The 17,076-nt window shown below is 42.6% G+C and overlaps 1 protein-coding gene across 2 annotated transcripts in view; it reads left to right on the top strand.

Moving 5' to 3' along the window:
* EXOC6B (exocyst complex component 6B) overlaps positions 1-17,076 on the top strand; it is a 1,319,737-nt gene that overhangs the window by 314,561 nt on the left and 988,100 nt on the right. For both annotated transcript variants that reach the window (XM_069205590.1, XM_069205592.1), the window contains exon 7: positions 12,454-12,621. In XM_069205590.1, coding sequence (XP_069061691.1) covers positions 12,454-12,621 — 168 coding nt within the window. The remainder of the gene's footprint in view (positions 1-12,453; positions 12,622-17,076) is intronic.

Here is a 17,076-nt window from a genome sequence, read left to right as displayed (position 1 = left end):
CCTGGATAACCCTAGGGGTGAGAAGCCATGCTCTATAAATCCAATGATTGATGGATTGTGTTGAACACAACCCACACATGGCTCCCTTTCCCAGTATTACTTTACACCAGTAATTGCCCTAGTGTCAGATCCGACAGCTTCCTATCACTGTTGCCCTGGATGCCCTCCTTGTTCAAACTAAAGCCTTGACTTTGTTTGCCACGTTCCAAAGATTCCTTTCCGAGTCCTTAACCATCCACTCATGAATCCTGTTTCTTGAATTTCTTGTTGAGGCGTCCTAGAAATCTGTTTATTCATAAGAAAAATTGAACTATAAAAAAAAATCAACAAACCAAAACTGTTCTACAATACTTTTTGCAACAAGGATTTTGTATGGTCACTCTCTCTAACCAAGCTCGTTTAGGGTAGCGTATGCACTGAATAGTCATGTCAGCATACATACATGCTTTCTGTAACACCTCCCTGAGAGAGATGTGCTGTCCTTAGGCGCTAGACCACCCGTGCTTATCCTAAAGCTGCAATCCAGGCAATGAACTTTGACCAGGGGATGATCGGTTGCTTGTCTTCTCATAAATGCATTGTACCCGTGGAATCGCAGGGCCATGTTGACTTGGTTTCCCGCCATCCTGAATGTGTCTGGGGCACATTGCTTTCTCAGCGCCTGCTTGTGTTCCAGGCCCCTGTATTAAAGCTTGAGTTACTTTGCCAGTCACAACTCGTGTACTTGCAAAAAGCATGATATGCATCAAATCCCTTAGTGAATACATGAGTTGGAGTTTTACTTGTAAATCAACACAATCCTATAAGAACGTGGCTGGATTCACGAATTCAGAAAAGGTAAAATGTTCTGCAGAGAGCTGTTTACTATTTTTTCGGCACACTACATTTTCAGTCTGTTTTCCAAATGAAGCCATTTGAGGTCACCGAACCTCCTGGCCCTTTGATGCTTGCCACCACCTCACCTTCACTTCCCCTGAAAAAGTGAAGACACTCGTGGTGCTCTACAGCAGTCGCCATTGGTAAGCAGCAGCCCAGATGGGCTGTCACATATTTTTCATAGGTAACGAAGCAGACGGCAGGAGGGTGTTCTCCCATTCACCCCTTCTGTCAGACCATTTCTGTGATATGGGACTGGGGATCGTAAGCTCACAGTCTTTCACGTGGCTCTCAAGTGTGCCTTCCTTGGTTGCCCTCATCGTTTCTCCCTGAAGCCTTAGATTGACTTCATTGAAACCTTGCTTTTTGTGAAAAGTAATTTTTCTTGCCTTTTATGCGGAAGGCCTGTTGCATAGCACAGTGGCTGCTGCTAAAGTTTAGGCTGTAGGAGAATATGAAGGAGAGGGATTGTAGTGGAAGTGAAAACTGGGAGAAAGTGAAGAACAAAATATTGTCTCGTGAAGATTCAACGTGAGAGGGTGAGCGAACATCCATTGTTGTCCAACACTAACACAAATTCAGAGGCGTGGAAATGTAGCACAGCCGGCTCTCCTGGATATAACAGGTGGTGGGGGATGTCACTGCCCAGGTGTTAGCCCACCAGGTGTCCTACTAAGATGTTTAAATTATGTTGGAGATAGTCTTAAACTCTGTTGTACATCATGTGACATGGACTTGGAGGCTCCTATCTGCACACAGTAAGATCTTCTAGACAGAAAGGAAATGTCCTAATCCACGATTCTCCTACAAATCCCTAAGCAATTGCATAAATAGAATGGTGCCCCCCATAGCTGATGGTATTTAACTCTGTTTAGAGATCAACAGGCAGCCAAATACAAAACCTCCCCTACTTCTCCCATCTAGTGCACACATCACATCATCCATTATCGGAATGGCAGCTGCTTGAAAGCTGGTCAGGGAGGTGAAAGGACATATCCTGACAGTAGAGAATCACTGAATGTAAGCTCCCACCTTGTCAGTAGAACAAATCACGCTCCCCTAAATGTGCCACAAATCGTAGTTTGAAGTCAAGTTCAAAGAGAAGATTTCTTGTCATTCTGTGTTTAGCTGCTTGGAGTTCATCACAATTCATTAAAGTCTTTGAAACGGATGTACGCCTGAAGAATTGGTAATGTAAGAAACCACTTGATTCTTTCACTTGAAGAATCAAGTGTAAATTTCATGACTTTAAGCCCAGTGTAATTTCCAGGCACCTTGTCCCATTTCATGGCTAAAACACCTCTGCTCATTTGGACATTTTCATGTTGAAAGAGGGGCAAAGTCATATTGCTTAGGGACCCAGTTCATTGCTCACGTCAGACATTTTAGTCCTTATGGGGCACTTTCACGTTTATTGAGCATTTAGTATTTATGGTGCATTTTCACTGTAAATGGGCAATTTCTTTGTTTGTGGGGAAATTTCTATGTTCTTGGGCTAATTTCAGTGTTCATGGAAAGTTGTTTACTGCTTTTAGAACACTGTTAATGCTCCTGTTGATGCTTTCAATCCGTGCGGGCAGCGTACATTTACATTTGTTTTCAGAAATTAAAAATGTGGGTGGGATTTGTTGACAGAGTTTCTTCACCATCTCTACCCTTGAGCCGCCTACCAAAGTTTAAGGCGATACCAGTACATACATATTTCTATTTAACACAATCTGGTGACTCAGACTGTAAATTATTGGGTTTTGGGGGTTTCTTATGAGCACACAGTGCACTTGATGTGTAGGGTTCTCCTTGCAGCGATTATCAAGTCACCGAAGTATCAACCGTGCTGTGTTTCTGTTCCCAGTATTCCCTAGCCGGGTCTGTCCATTGCTGGGAGTTAGTCAACTTATTGAAATGTAATATGTAGGAATCGAACCAATGTTTCACATATGGAATATATTACATGCTCATATGCAAGACTTGTATCCACTCGCCTCCTCTCCCACCAAGGACCCTTTCCACTGTAGTGTCTGACTTGAGCCAGACCACAAATCCTGCTGAAGGGAAGGATCTTCACCTCTCTTTACCACCCCCCCTTTCAACTTTTACTTTCTCCATCAGTTCTCAAAATACAAACACTGGAGCGTCACCCTTCTCTTCCCCTCATGGCTTGTGACCCTTTCTTTAGGCTAAAATTTGGGTAGACAATTAAACGATTGGGCAGTTACTAGTATATTCTCTCAGGTTTTATCTGGATTAGAATGTTTGTTTAAACTATTTCAATCACTTGCTAATAATTCTGAATTACACATGGTTCTATGATTCGTAATTCTAATATATATTCGTTATATATATATATATATATATATATATATATATATATATATATATGTTCGATGGCATGTGTAGCTGCAGATACACATGCTGTGCACATCCCGCCATCTGGTGTTGGGCTCGGAGTGTTACAAGTTGTTTTTCTTCGAAGAAGTCTTTTCGAGTCACGAGACCGAGGGACTCCTCCCATTTCGACTCCATTGCGCATGGGCGTCGACTCCATCTTAGATTGTTTTTTTTCCGCCATCGGGTTCGGACGTGTTCCTTTTCGCTCCGTGTTTCGGGTCGGAAAGTTAGTTAGAATCTCGGAAAAAACGTCAGTATTGTTTGCGTTCGGTATCTGGTTAGTTACAACAGATCGACACCGAATTTTGAAGAGCTCCGGTGGCCCTTCGGGGTTTTCTCGATCCCCCGTCGGGGCCTGGTCGGCCCGGCCACGTGTGACTTCAAGGCTGATGGAACGGACCCCATTCCGCTTCTGTCCAAAATGCCATAACAAGTATCCATATACGGATCAGCATCTGGTCTGTAACTTGTGCTTGTCCCCAGAGCACAAGGAAGATACTTGTGAGGCCTGTCGAGCGTTTCGGTCCAGAAAGACGTTAAGAGACCGAAGAGCCAGAAGACTGCAGATGGCGTCGACGCCGACAGGACAAGAGCTTTTCGAGGAGGAAGAGGAAGCTTTCTCTATCCACGAGTCGGACTCGGAAGAGCTCGAGGCCAAAGAAATGCCGAAAACCGTGAGTAAGACGTCGAAACATAAGACTCACGAGAAGTCAACAAAAGCCCAGGGGACGCCACCGCCAACAGGCCATGGCTTAACCCAAAAAATAGGTGACCGAGCCAAGGCACCGAAAAAGGGCACGCTGGTGTCGAAGTCATCCGACTCCGGTCGAGATACCGCCACACAGCAATCTCGGACCCGAGACATCGGCTCAGAGAAATTTCGGCAGCGTGACAGCGGCACCGAACAAATTCGGCACCGAGAAACCACCACGCCGAAAATTACAAAGGTTTCTTCGGAGCCTAAAAAGACGTCCGAAAAAATTTCGGTTCCGAAACATCCAGCCTCGGAGCCGAAAACAGGTTCCTATACAGAGGAACAAGGATTGTCCTCCCAAATGCAAAAACATAGATTTGGAGAAGAACTTCAAGCTGTAGAGCCAGACTATACTCAAAGGAGGCTCCACATTCATCAAGACACAGGGAGGATAACCACTCTTCCCCCAATTAAAATAAAAAGAAAACTTGCCTTTCAAAAAAAGGACAAGGAGCCACAGGCAAAGGTGGCAAAGAAAATAACTCCACCACCGTCTCCACCACCATCAGTGCACACATCACCAGTAGCAACTCCTCCACTGATGCACTCCCCGACTCATACTACCATGAGTCAAGATGATCCCGATGCATGGGACCTTTACGACGCTCCAGTATCGGACAACAGCCCAGACTCGTACCCTGCCAGGCCGTCCCCTCCTGAGGACAGTACATCTTACACACAGGTGATCGCAAGGGCAGCTGATTTCCAGAACGTCACCTTGCATTCCGAACCAATTGAGGATGACTTTTTGTTTAACACGCTATCCTCCACTCATAGCCAATACCAAAGACTACCTATGCTCCCAGGAATGCTAAAACATTCAAAACAAATCTTTCAGGATCCTGTTAAAGGCCGAGCCATAACTCCAAAGGTGGAGAAAAAGTACAAGCCACCGCCAACAGATCCTGTTTATATTACAACCCAGTTAACACCAGACTCAGTAGTTGTCGGGGCAGCTCATAAGAGAGCAAACTCTCATACCTCGGGGGACGCACCACCTCCAGACAAAGAGAGTCGCAAATTTGATGCTGCGGGCAAAAGGTTTGCAGCACAAGCAGCAAACCAATGGCGCATTGCCAATTCACAAGCACTTTTGGCAAGATATGATACAGCTCACTGGGATGAGATGCAACATTTGATAGAACACTTACCCAAGGAGTTCCAAAAAAGAGCACAACAAGTGGTGGAAGAAGGACAAAGTATCTCTAATAATCAGATACGGTCTTCAATGGGTGCAGCAGATATGGCTGCAAGGACAGTAAATACTGCAATAACAATAAGAAGGCACGCATGGCTGCGTACGTCAGGTTTCAAGCCGGAAATTCAACAAGCCGTGCTAAATATGCCATTTAATGAACAGCAGTTGTTTGGGCCGGAAGTCGACACTGCTATTGATAAACTCAAGAAAGACACTGATACAGCAAAAACCATGGGCGCACTCTACTCCCCGCAGAGCAGAGGCACATTTCGCAAAACACCTTTTAGGGGAGGGTTTCGAGGACAACCTACAGAAACCACAACATCACAAACAAGGCCCACTTACCAAAGCCAATATCAGCGGGGAAGTTTTCGGGGGCAATATAGAGGGGGACAATTCCCAAAAAATAGAGGAAAATTCCAAAGCCCCAAAAGTCCTCAAAATAAGCAGTGACTTACAAGTCACACATCCCCATCACATAACACCTGTGGGGGGAAGACTAAGCCAATTTTACAAACATTGGGAGGAGATAACAACAGATACTTGGGTACTAGCAATTATCCAGCATGGTTATTGCATAGAATTTCTCGAATTCCCTCCAACAGTCCCACCCAAAACACACAGTATGTCAAAACAACATATAAATCTTCTAGGATTAGAAGTTCAAGCATTGCTCCAAAAAGAGGCAATAGAATTAGTACCAAAACAAGAACTAAACACAGGAGTTTACTCACTGTACTTTCTGATACCCAACAAAGACAAAACTCTAAGACCTATACTAGATCTCAGAATATTAAATACATACATCAAATCAGACCACTTTCACATGGTTACATTACAAGAAGTAATCCCACTGCTCAAACAACAAGACTACATGACAACACTGGATCTAAAGGATGCATATTTCCATATACCAATACATCCTTCACACAGAAAGTACCTAAGGTTTGTATTCCAAGGGATACATTACCAATTCAAAGTGTTGCTATTCGGAATAACGACCGCGCCAAGAGTTTTTACAAAATGTCTAGCAGTAGTAGCTGCACATATCAGAAGGCAGCAAATACATGTGTTCCCGTACCTAGACGATTGGTTAATCAAAACCAACACGCAAATACAGTGTTCACAACACACAAATTATGTCATAGAAACCCTACACAAACTAGGTTTCTCAATCAATTACTCAAAGTCACACCTTCTGCCGTGTCAAACACAGCAATACCTAGGAGCAACAATCAACACAGTAAAAGGAATTGCCACTCCAAGTCCACAAAGAGTCCAAACATTCCACAATGTAATACAAGCCATGTATCCAAACCAAAAGATACAGGTCAAATTAGTAATGAAACTCCTAGGCATGATGTCCTCATGCATAGCCATTGTCCCAAACGCAAGGTTGCACATGCGGCCCTTACAACAGTGCCTAGCATCACAGTGGTCACAGGCACAGGGTCAACTTCTAGATCTGGTGTCGATAGACCGCCAAACATACATCTCGCTTCAATGGTGGAACAGTATAAATTTAAACCAAGGGCGGCCTTTTCAAGACCCAGTGCCACAATACGTAATAACGACAGATGCATCCATGACAGGGTGGGGAGCATACCTCAATCAGCACAGCATCCAAGGACAATGGGACATTCAGCAAAGACAGTTTCATATAAACCACTTAGAACTGTTAGCTGTGTTTCTAGCGCTGAAAGCATTTCAACCCATAATAACCCACAAATACACTCTTGTCAAAACAGACAACATGACAACAATGTATTACCTAAACAAACAGGGAGGAACACACTCGACACAGTTGTGTCTCCTAACACAAAAAATATGGCATTGGGCGATTCACAACCACATTCGCCTAATAGCACAATTTATTCCAGGGATTCAGAATCAGTTAGCAGACAATCTCTCTCGGGATGACCAACAGATCCACGAATGGGAAATTCACCCCCAAATACTGAACACTTACTTCAAAATGTGGGGAACGCCACAAATAGATCTATTTGCAACAAAAGAAAACTCAAAATGCCAAAACTTCGCATCCAGGTACCCACAACATCAGTCTCAGGGCAATGCACTATGGATGAACTGGTCAGGGATATTTGCGTACGCTTTTCCCCCTCTCCCACTTCTTCCATATCTAGTAAACAAGTTGAGTCAAAACAAACTCAAACTCATACTAATATCCCCAACATGGGCAAGGCAACCTTGGTACACAACACTACTAGACCTTTCAGTAGTACCTCATGTCAAACTGCCAAACAGACCAGATCTGTTAACACAACACAAACAACAGATCAGACATCCAAATCCAGCATCGCTGAATCTAGCAATTTGGCTCCTGAAATCCTAGAATTCGGGCACTTAGACCTCACACAGGAATGTATGGAGGTCATAAAACAAGCTAGAAAACCTACCACTAGACACTGCTATGCAAATAAGTGGAAAAGATTTGTTTATTACTGCCATAATAATCAAATTCAACCTTTACACGATTCTGCAAAAGAGATAGTAGGATACTTACTACATTTGCAAAAATCTAAACTAGCTTTCTCTTCCATTAAAATACATCTTACGGCAATTTCAGCTTACCTGCAAATTACGCACTCAACTTCATTGTTTAGGATACCAGTCATAAAAGCGTTTATGGAAGGCCTAAAGAGAATTATACCACCAAGAACACCACCAGTTCCTTCATGGAACCTCAACATTGTCTTAACACGACTCATGGGTCCACCTTTTGAGCCCATGCACTCTTGTGAAATGCAATACTTAACGTGGAAAGTTGCATTTTTAATTGCCATAACATCTCCAAGAAGAGTGAGTGAAATTCAAGCATTTACCATTCAAGAACCATTTATTCAAATACACAAAAATAAAGTTGTTCTATGGACCAATCCTAAATTTTTACCAAAAGTAATCTCACCGTTCCACTTGAATCAAACAGTAGAATTACCAGTGTTCTTCCCACAGCCAGATTCTGTAGCTGAAAGAGCACTACATACATTAGACATCAAAAGAGCACTAATGTACTACATTGACAGAACAAAACTAATTTGAAAGACAAAACAACTATTTATCGCCTTTCAAAAACCTCATACAGGAAATCCAATTTCAAAACAAGGCATTGCTAGATGGATAGTTAAGTGCATTCAAACCTGCTATCTTAAAGCTAAAAGAGAACTGCCTATTACACCAAAGGTACACTCAACCAGAAAGAAGGGTGCTACCATGGCCTTTCTAGGAAATATTCCAATGAACGAAATATGTAAGGCAGCAACATGGTCTACGCCTCATACATTTACCAAGCACTACTGTGTAGATGTGTTAACTGCACAACAGGCAACAGTAGGTCAAGCTGTACTAAGAACATTATTTCAGACTACTTCCACTCCTACAGGCTGAACCACCGCTTTTGGGGAGATAACTGCTTACTAGTCTATGCACAGCATGTGTATCTGCAGCTACACATGCCATCGAACGGAAAATGTCACTTACCCAGTGTACATCTGTTCGTGGCATGAGTCGCTGCAGATTCACATGCGCCCACCCGCCTCCCCGGGAGCCTGTAGCCGTTTAGAAGTAGATCTTAAACATTTGTACATTTGTAAATATATTACTTGAAACTTCATTATGTACATACGCATTCACTCCATTGCATGGGCACTATTACTAGCATACACAACTCCTACCTCACCCTCTGTGGGGAAAACAATCTAAGATGGAGTCGACGCCCATGCGCAATGGAGTCGAAATGGGAGGAGTCCCTCGGTCTCGTGACTCGAAAAGACTTCTTCGAAGAAAAACAACTTGTAACACTCCGAGCCCAACACCAGATGGCGGGATGTGCACAGCATGTGAATCTGCAGCGACTAATGCCACGAACAGATGTACACTGGGTATGTGACATTCACTCGTATTTATTTCTCAGGGGTCCCAAAACAAACATTTCTAGCTTGGTGAAGTTTTCACTGATCATAATCAAAATAATGTATCTTAGTAGTGCAATAATAGTTGCATTTGCTGTGCTTTTCCAACCACACAGTCCTTTTAAAGTATTCTGCAAGTATGGTCAATCACGGGTAACCATAATTAATGTGAGTGACTTACCAGTAGAGCGTGGCTACAATTCTAGAGGAACCGGTTAGGTGTGCTGCTGCTTAAAGCTCAGTGACGGGCACATTTGTTTCAGCGTCTGTGGACTAGAGAAAGACTACCATGGCCGCCATTAGGGCACAGGCATTCAAGTCTGCTATATTTAATGTGTAATCAGGGACCATAGTTCTGTATTAAACTGTGTACACGGTAAACCACCTCAGCGACCTAGACTAGCATTTTGTATCCATAAACGAATGCTTGTTATGGTACGTGGCAGAATTTGTGCCTCTACCCTGATCTGGTTCATTGCTCACTAACTGTGCTGCTTTTAAAGGGCAGTGAAGATCACCTTCCGTTCTGGCATGGTAACACACTCCAGCGTTGGTGTGGCAGCTGTTCATGTACCAAAGCATGTGCTTGTTGGACTTTTGCTCCTCTGAGATTTCTGCTTTCCTTAGCTCTGAAGTGGTCCTCTTTCTCCTAAGAGTGGTTGCATTGCCATGCCCTCTTCTCAAATTCAGGACTGGCATAGATTCATCAGGCCAGAGGCACAGGGAGGTGAGAGGATCCCTCTGCAAGTGAATACACGTTTGGGGAACATGAGTTGAACATGGGTTGTGAGCATTGGTACTATCAGAAAATTGGGGCTTCACAATTGAGCTTCTGCGATACCCCTTAACACCTGATTTTGAGTAATATTATGTATTGTATGTATGAATTAATGTGGTATTAGTATAGCACAGACCTAGTCGAGAGCTGTGCAGTGTCTAAGATAAAGACAGTCATTGGAGACGTAGCCAAGGTTTGATGTAGTGTTCTTAAAAGAGTTGCCTTGGTATTGATAAATAGATGTGGTTTGCATGAAAATCCTGTAAAACTGGCATCTTTGGAGGCAGGTGGTGTGTCCTTTACAACCTGGACCTCTGTAGAAGAACATGGGGTGTCCTTAGAGCATTAGTGTGGCTGGATAGGTAAAGGTAGGGAGGGTTGGAGAACACATATCCAGTCCTCTAGGATTCCAGTTTAGAGGAACAATAGCCTTCTACTGGTAATCGTAACCTGTGCTCAAGAACTTCTGAGCTGGGGTTTACATCGACAAATTTAGGATGTTCTTCTGAGTCGGATTGGCACCATTGAGAGACAAGGGCTTTTCATGTGAGCTTTGCCACCATCAGCGAACATTGGTGTAATCTGGACTCTTTAGTATACCGGGGATGTCCTATGGAATTTCTGCATCCTTGGGAAACACAGACTGGCTTCCAGAGCTTGGCTGCTTTTGTGTATTTCTGTGCATCATCAGGAGCGTATGTTGTGGCACCTCTGTGAGTTCATGCTCTCTGCGTTACTGGTGAGAACAGATAGGATGCTGGATCACCCGGTCACCAGTGGGAGAGAAACGAGTTCTTGTATATTTCTGATCTGCTTCCGGTAATTTATTAAATGCATTGTCAGAAAATGAGCCTCATGACTCGGTGCTAGTAGATGTCAGTAGAAAGATGGAATTCTAGATGAAATTGATGTGCTGTGTATCATCAATATTCCAGTTCCTACATCCATTTTTAATTGGCTTATTTTCAGTGAGTTAAACCTACTAAAAGTGGGAGTAGAGTTCGTCTTGTGTATAATCCTGCAAGTAGTAAATGTCCTTTCATTTCTTTGTTGGTTATTCTTGAAATTGACAATTACCAAATAATGCTATTCAGCACCACACTCAGTTGCTGCTTAACAGAGAACTACAGGAGCTTGGCTGAACGTAAGCCTATGTTCGTGTGAGTTGTTGACATAGTCTCTGGTACAACAGCATTAAGCCCAAAACGCCTTAGGTAGCCATGGGTAGGAATTTCTGCAGTTACTGGGCGCCTTATACCTTTTTTAAGATGGGCAGTAAATGTGCGGTAGTGAGTTTGAAAAGAGAAGTGCTCTTTGAAACATGCAGCATGATAGGCAGTCTGGGAGGGAAATCCACTCTGGGCAATAACTGAATCAAGAGAGTCAGTTGAGGACAGCACACACATTTTGATGCATTTGATTGGACTTTTGGGATGTTAAGACAAAAGTATTTGGCCCAACTATAATGCTATACCTTTATCTCGCAATCGAATTAAGTTTGAAGTCTAGAGTTCAAAAGTCATATTTTTTCCCCTCATTGCATGATTTAATTCCCTATATTAAAGAGGGATGACTGTATGCTGAGCACAGTCTCCTGGGAAGGGTCAGAAGGCTCTTTGGAACAAGCTTAGCAGAATGGATGGCCTGTGGGCATCTTTAATGGTTGTCGATGAATTTGATGATCGTGGGAAGTGATTGCCTTGTGCTTATATTATGTGCATTTGTGTAGCGCATTCCTTCCATTTTCAGGGCCCCTTAGTCCTTTTGGAATCTTGGGGTCCTTTACGGTTAGTTAAAGTAGCTGATAAATTTAGAGTAGAGTAATATATAGTTTAGTGATGGATTATATTGGGCAGTGGTTTGATAGACACCTATTGATTTGTGTAGAACAGTATGTTTGAGGATGCGTGTGCCAGAGAAGACTTTGCTGTTTCTTTTGTTCTAGATTTGTAGTCAGTTGTTCGGCGTGGGGTTGGATGCTATGTTTAGATGCATCTTTGTCACATTGATTTGATGTGATGATATAGCTGGTATATTTGACACTTTCATCTGGATGGTTGATAAAGGTTTTGTTGAGATGATTTGGATTAACTCTTGAAATGGAAAGGCATAACCACTGATAAACCTTAGAGCATTGTTGTGATCCGGAAGGCATGTATGGGATAAATTGATGTATTTTTTGGAGACCATGTTTGCTTCTTTTTGGAGAATGTTTGTGACAGGAATCAGGCTGGTTAGTTACCATGTAGATAGGGCATTTAGTTAGTATATGTGCATTTACCAGGATGCATTTAAGTAGGCTCCTGTAAGTCAATTGAAAGCTGTCACAGTGGTGGCTGTATGGTCTGGTGTATGCATGACAAAGCAGGGTGCAGGAGTCTGGTTTTCCAAAGAGCATCGCTAGTAGTTCAGACTGGAGGTACTTAACTAAGTCCACTGTGGCACAACGCTTCTCTCTTGGAGGTGTGGTAACTAATGAGCATCTATAATGGATCCAATCAATCTAATCTTTATTTTGATTTTCTTCTAGGCTCAGCAGCAGAGGAACCTGGACAAAATTCTGTCCCATCAGCCAAAGTTAGGCTTCATGAAGAAATCCAAAAAAGATGCTGGCTCAAGCCCTTTGAATGGTACAAGCCCTATGTCAGAGCAGGATTCTGGCATCCTAGACGTAGAGGATGACGATGAGGATGATGAGGTAATAAATACCATGAGCAAATATGGTGTATATGTTTAATTGCCGACTTTGGGTCCTAGGGTCCTGGGTTTGAACAACGGTTTTGTGACTTCACTAACAATAGTGTGTTTCTAAGAAAATGCAGTTGTAAACATTTGAATGTAATGGAGTGGCAAGGAAGAGAGCATTGTCTCAAACCAACGAGGAGCTGGATGTACAGTTGTATTTCTGTAGCGCAAACCTAGCCAAAAGACAGAAGTGTACTGTACTGGGCTAAAGACAAGCATAAATTCAACAAGTGATAGGAGAGGTAGCTGGGTTGTAGATTATTGAGGCATTGTGATGTAGTTCTTTAAAGAGATAAGTCTTCAGCTCTTTCCTAAATTGGAGTAACCTTGGGGCAGTGATGATGGACAGAGGGATGGTGTACCAGATCCTGGGGGCATAGATGGAAAAGGCCTGCTGCCTTGATTTTTATTTTTTCCACTTATTAGTCCACAATGTGATGGTGTCCTGGCTGCGATGTGCCGAGAACCACCAGAGAAGGTAAACTTGTCTGTGATTAATAGATTAACATCCCCAGTAAAGCCAGTTCACATTTCTGTCTCGGTTTCTATCAAACCATATATTCATTTTTATATTTCAAAGATCTGAAACAAACAGGGAAACAATATTTAAAAAAAAAGATTGTTCTATTTTAGTAACATAACCTGTTTCCAGTGCTTAATTTGAGCCTGTGGTTTCCAGTGTTTTGCACTGGCACTTTGTCATCTGCGGCACTTATGATAGTCTGCCACATGGTGGTGCTGTTGTTCTAATTTAGACACAGCATAGCAGCAGTTGTTTGTTAATTCAGTATACCCTCCAATGACTAATATCTTCCTCCCAAGCCACTCTTATAGCTTTGGAGACCTGGAATAGTCTGAATTGTCACTTTTGGAGGAGTATGATGCTTAGTAGCTGTGTTGGTACTGTCGCTGGCAGAGCTGGCAGGGGCAAAGCGTGGTGCAAGCTGCAGTGGCCTAGTGACAAGGGCCCCAGCACTTATTTTCTTCACAAATTAACCACTTTATATGTCTACTGTTACCTGACAGTGTGCCAGCTCTAACTAAAAATATAAATAGCTATTTTTATATAAAGATGCAAAACGTCTGATGCGTAATTGTGATCATATGACTGATAATCATCTTAGGGGCTGTATCCATGACATCTTTTGAGTGTCTATGGAAGATCAATTTACATAAAATGTACCTAAAATGTGGCTACTCCACATGGTCTGTGGTCATCATAAAACTGTGGCATGGAGTCCGCTATCTTAGCACTATTTTAGACATTCCTGAAGTAGATATTAAAGTTCTTTTCAGTATGGAAAACATGAATTGCCTATTATAGTACTTTAGCAGTCTTACCTCTATCTAGAAATTTAGTTTGCAATATAAATAAATCTGTCTATTTTTGTAATTGCACAAGTTTAAAATTATATAACCTAGGGTTTTGGGAGCTATGACAGGCATTGGTATACTTGTCTCTGGGTAGTGATCTTGGTAAGCCTATTGGCTAGCCATTATATTGGGCTCTTGGTAGTTAGTCCCTTTGGTGAGACTAGCCAGAACCAGTTGTGCGGGAACAATTTTCAGAGTGGGGGTGCTGCCATCAATGCTAAATCACTAAAGAAATGGGGATCATGAAATATCTAAGCGTCACACAAAGAAAATGTGTACTAAATGAGCCACATCAATTCTGCATGAGCGTGGTAAAGGTGTGGTATGTAGCCTTTGGTGCATTTTGAAGGACACTGTTGCAAAAATATGCTAAAGCATCGTATGGTAGCGCACTGTCGTTTACAGACAGCACATTTTCCACTGAAATGGCCACCAATTGTGCAGATACGTACAGTTTTAGTGATAAAACGATATAGGCCACAAATGATAGAGAACGTATGGGGTTTCAGATAGTATTTATCATTAGTGCATCACAGAGTAAAGTCTTGATTTGTTTTGATCATATTAAAACATTTGTTTGCATCACACTCAAGCACACAGGATGTGCTTCAATTGTGCTTTTCAATGGGTGTTATGTTTTGAAATATTTGTACAGTTCATTTACAAGTATTTAAATTTTGTTGTGAAAAAACACAGACATCCTGTACCCTTCCCTTTCACTCCGCATGTATGGCAGGCAAGATTATCACATAGTTTGCTTTACAAAATTACAGTCAGAGAAAGAAAAGTCATCAATCTCCATGTGAAAAGAATAAGCAGAAATATGTCAGAAAACAAAGCCTGATATTTAACCTCTGTGTTTGAACGCACAGCAGATGTAACAAGATAAAAACAAACTGTTAAGGCATCCTTGTTACTCCAGCATGGGACAATTAGAGGTACAGCAGCAACCCCTACACATCTACTTCCAACACCTGTAGCCAGATCTTCCGCACTCTTTACACAGCAGAAGTGTTATCTGCTCTTACCTCCACTTTGCTCGTGCATCTCTCAATCCCCTAACCTGATGAAAATCTGGTTTATACAGCTGTTTATCTTTTGCAGTGATCCGGTGAAAGTCTGCTTCAGAGGCAGCATGGACACTTTTCCTTAGTGTATTGTGTCCTCATTCTCTGGTTTTGATACTTCTTGGCATCCTCGGAATGCTATTTCAACTCTGGGCACTTTCTTAAAAGTATGCCACGGGCCACCAGTGGGTCCTGTGGTGCAGCTAAGGAGAACGTGGCTCTGGGGGACGGGATCTCAATAGCTTCCTGGTTGCTGACATTGAAAGGCATGGAAGAACATTTGGGGCTAGCTGTCAAGTATCCTCAGGGCTTTGAAGTGTCTCATTCTCGAGCATGAACACCTCTCCTTGTAGATGGTCCTGTCTCCACCTCTGCTTCACCCACTGGAGTGACTTCTCCTTTGTGGCTGGTGGGAAGGGCCAGAGCTTCCCTGCTTTGTCAGCAGCCAAAAAGCAGCGAATGGCAATATTGTAAAAGCCTTATTTTGGGTTTATTCTAGGGTGTCCAGTCCTGCTGCTTCTTTGTATTTGCTTACTGTTCTAAGATGGAGGGAATAGTTTTCATTGGTGTTTTTCCCAATCCTGCAAGGAGATAGTCATGTGAATTTCTGAATTTACTCTTTCTGTAGTTTTCCTACAAAAGACCTCAGTTTAGTCTCAGAATGCGTTGCAGTGCAGCTGTACTAGTCTTCAGCAGTTCTTCCCATCCACAGTTGAGCTGTTCCAAGTTCTTCTTCAGGGTCCTGTTTCCAGCAGTTCTTCCCAACCTTGGAAGTGGTTCTTCTTCCTCCGACCACCAGACAGACAGGGTGTCAATCAGAGTTCAGAGCAGTGTTAGAGATGTTTTTGTAATGCAACTCAAAGCAATTGTGCTCGACCTCTACTATTGGCTGAGTTTTCTTACAATAATGGCACTCATTTTTCCACCAAAGTGTCTCCCTTTTACTGTGTTCAGGTTTTCATATCTGCTTCTACTGTTCATCCCCACCAATTATTCCATTAGTTCTTTAATCCAATGATGTTCTTGAGAAGCCTGATTTGGAGAGACAAATGATAGCCCAAAATCTCCTTGACTCCAAGACCCCCATGAAAGAGAAGGCAGATGTTCAAAGAAGACCAGCCCCTAAGTTGTAGACAGGAGATAAAGTTTGGCTGTCCTCAAAAGTTCTCCCAGCTCAACACCTACCAGTCAGGTCTTGACATTGCAATTGTGGTCCTTTTGTAATAGTTAAACACATTAACCCTGTGGCCTTCTGACTTTGAAAGCCTGCCTTCTGAAAGGTTGCATCCTACCTTTTAATATATTCCAACTAAAAACCCTATTTAACAGATCCCTTTTGTCAGAATTCCACTCCTCCACCCTTCTGATGAATGGACACCGTGAGTGCAGGATTAGTGAAATGTGTTCTTCGCTTCTGCAGCTAAGCTGTTCCAAGTCCTCCTTGAGAATCATGTTTCCACCATTTGAAGTTCTTTGTCTAATCCTGGGTCCTGTTTTCTGTTTCAACTTCCTGAAGTCTTTTTTGCCTTTGGCTGTTTTCCTCCAGAGACTGGAGCCCTTTCTAGCAGATGATTGCCCTTCACAACTGAGATGAGCAGTGTTGGTAGTATTGGAGCCTTAGCAACTTGAAGTTGCTATTCACAGTGCTGAGCACCCTGCTATGGTAAAGGTAGAAAGATAATACATTTCTGTGGGTAACATGTTTAAAAAAAAAAAACATGAGGCCCCTAAAATTTCTTTTCAGTAGCTTATGCTGAGCACCTCAACTCTATGGGCCTTCCTGTAACAAGACACTCATTAGTTACACCTCAGCAGTACGCATACAGAGTTAGAAGTCCTTTCAGCATGAATGGATACTATTGCCATGGGCCTAGAAAGTTTTGCCACATGTCTAACATTAGGTGGACACTTCTCAGAATTTATCAATGTAGATCTATTGTTGTCCGAGGCAGCCTGACCCTATACGT

Source organism: Pleurodeles waltl, chromosome 1_2 (assembly GCF_031143425.1).
Source record: "Pleurodeles waltl isolate 20211129_DDA chromosome 1_2, aPleWal1.hap1.20221129, whole genome shotgun sequence".
Taxonomy (NCBI): domain Eukaryota; kingdom Metazoa; phylum Chordata; class Amphibia; order Caudata; family Salamandridae; genus Pleurodeles; species Pleurodeles waltl.
The sequence above is the reverse complement of the archived record's forward strand: the minus strand, read 5'-3'. Positions and strand labels throughout refer to the sequence as shown.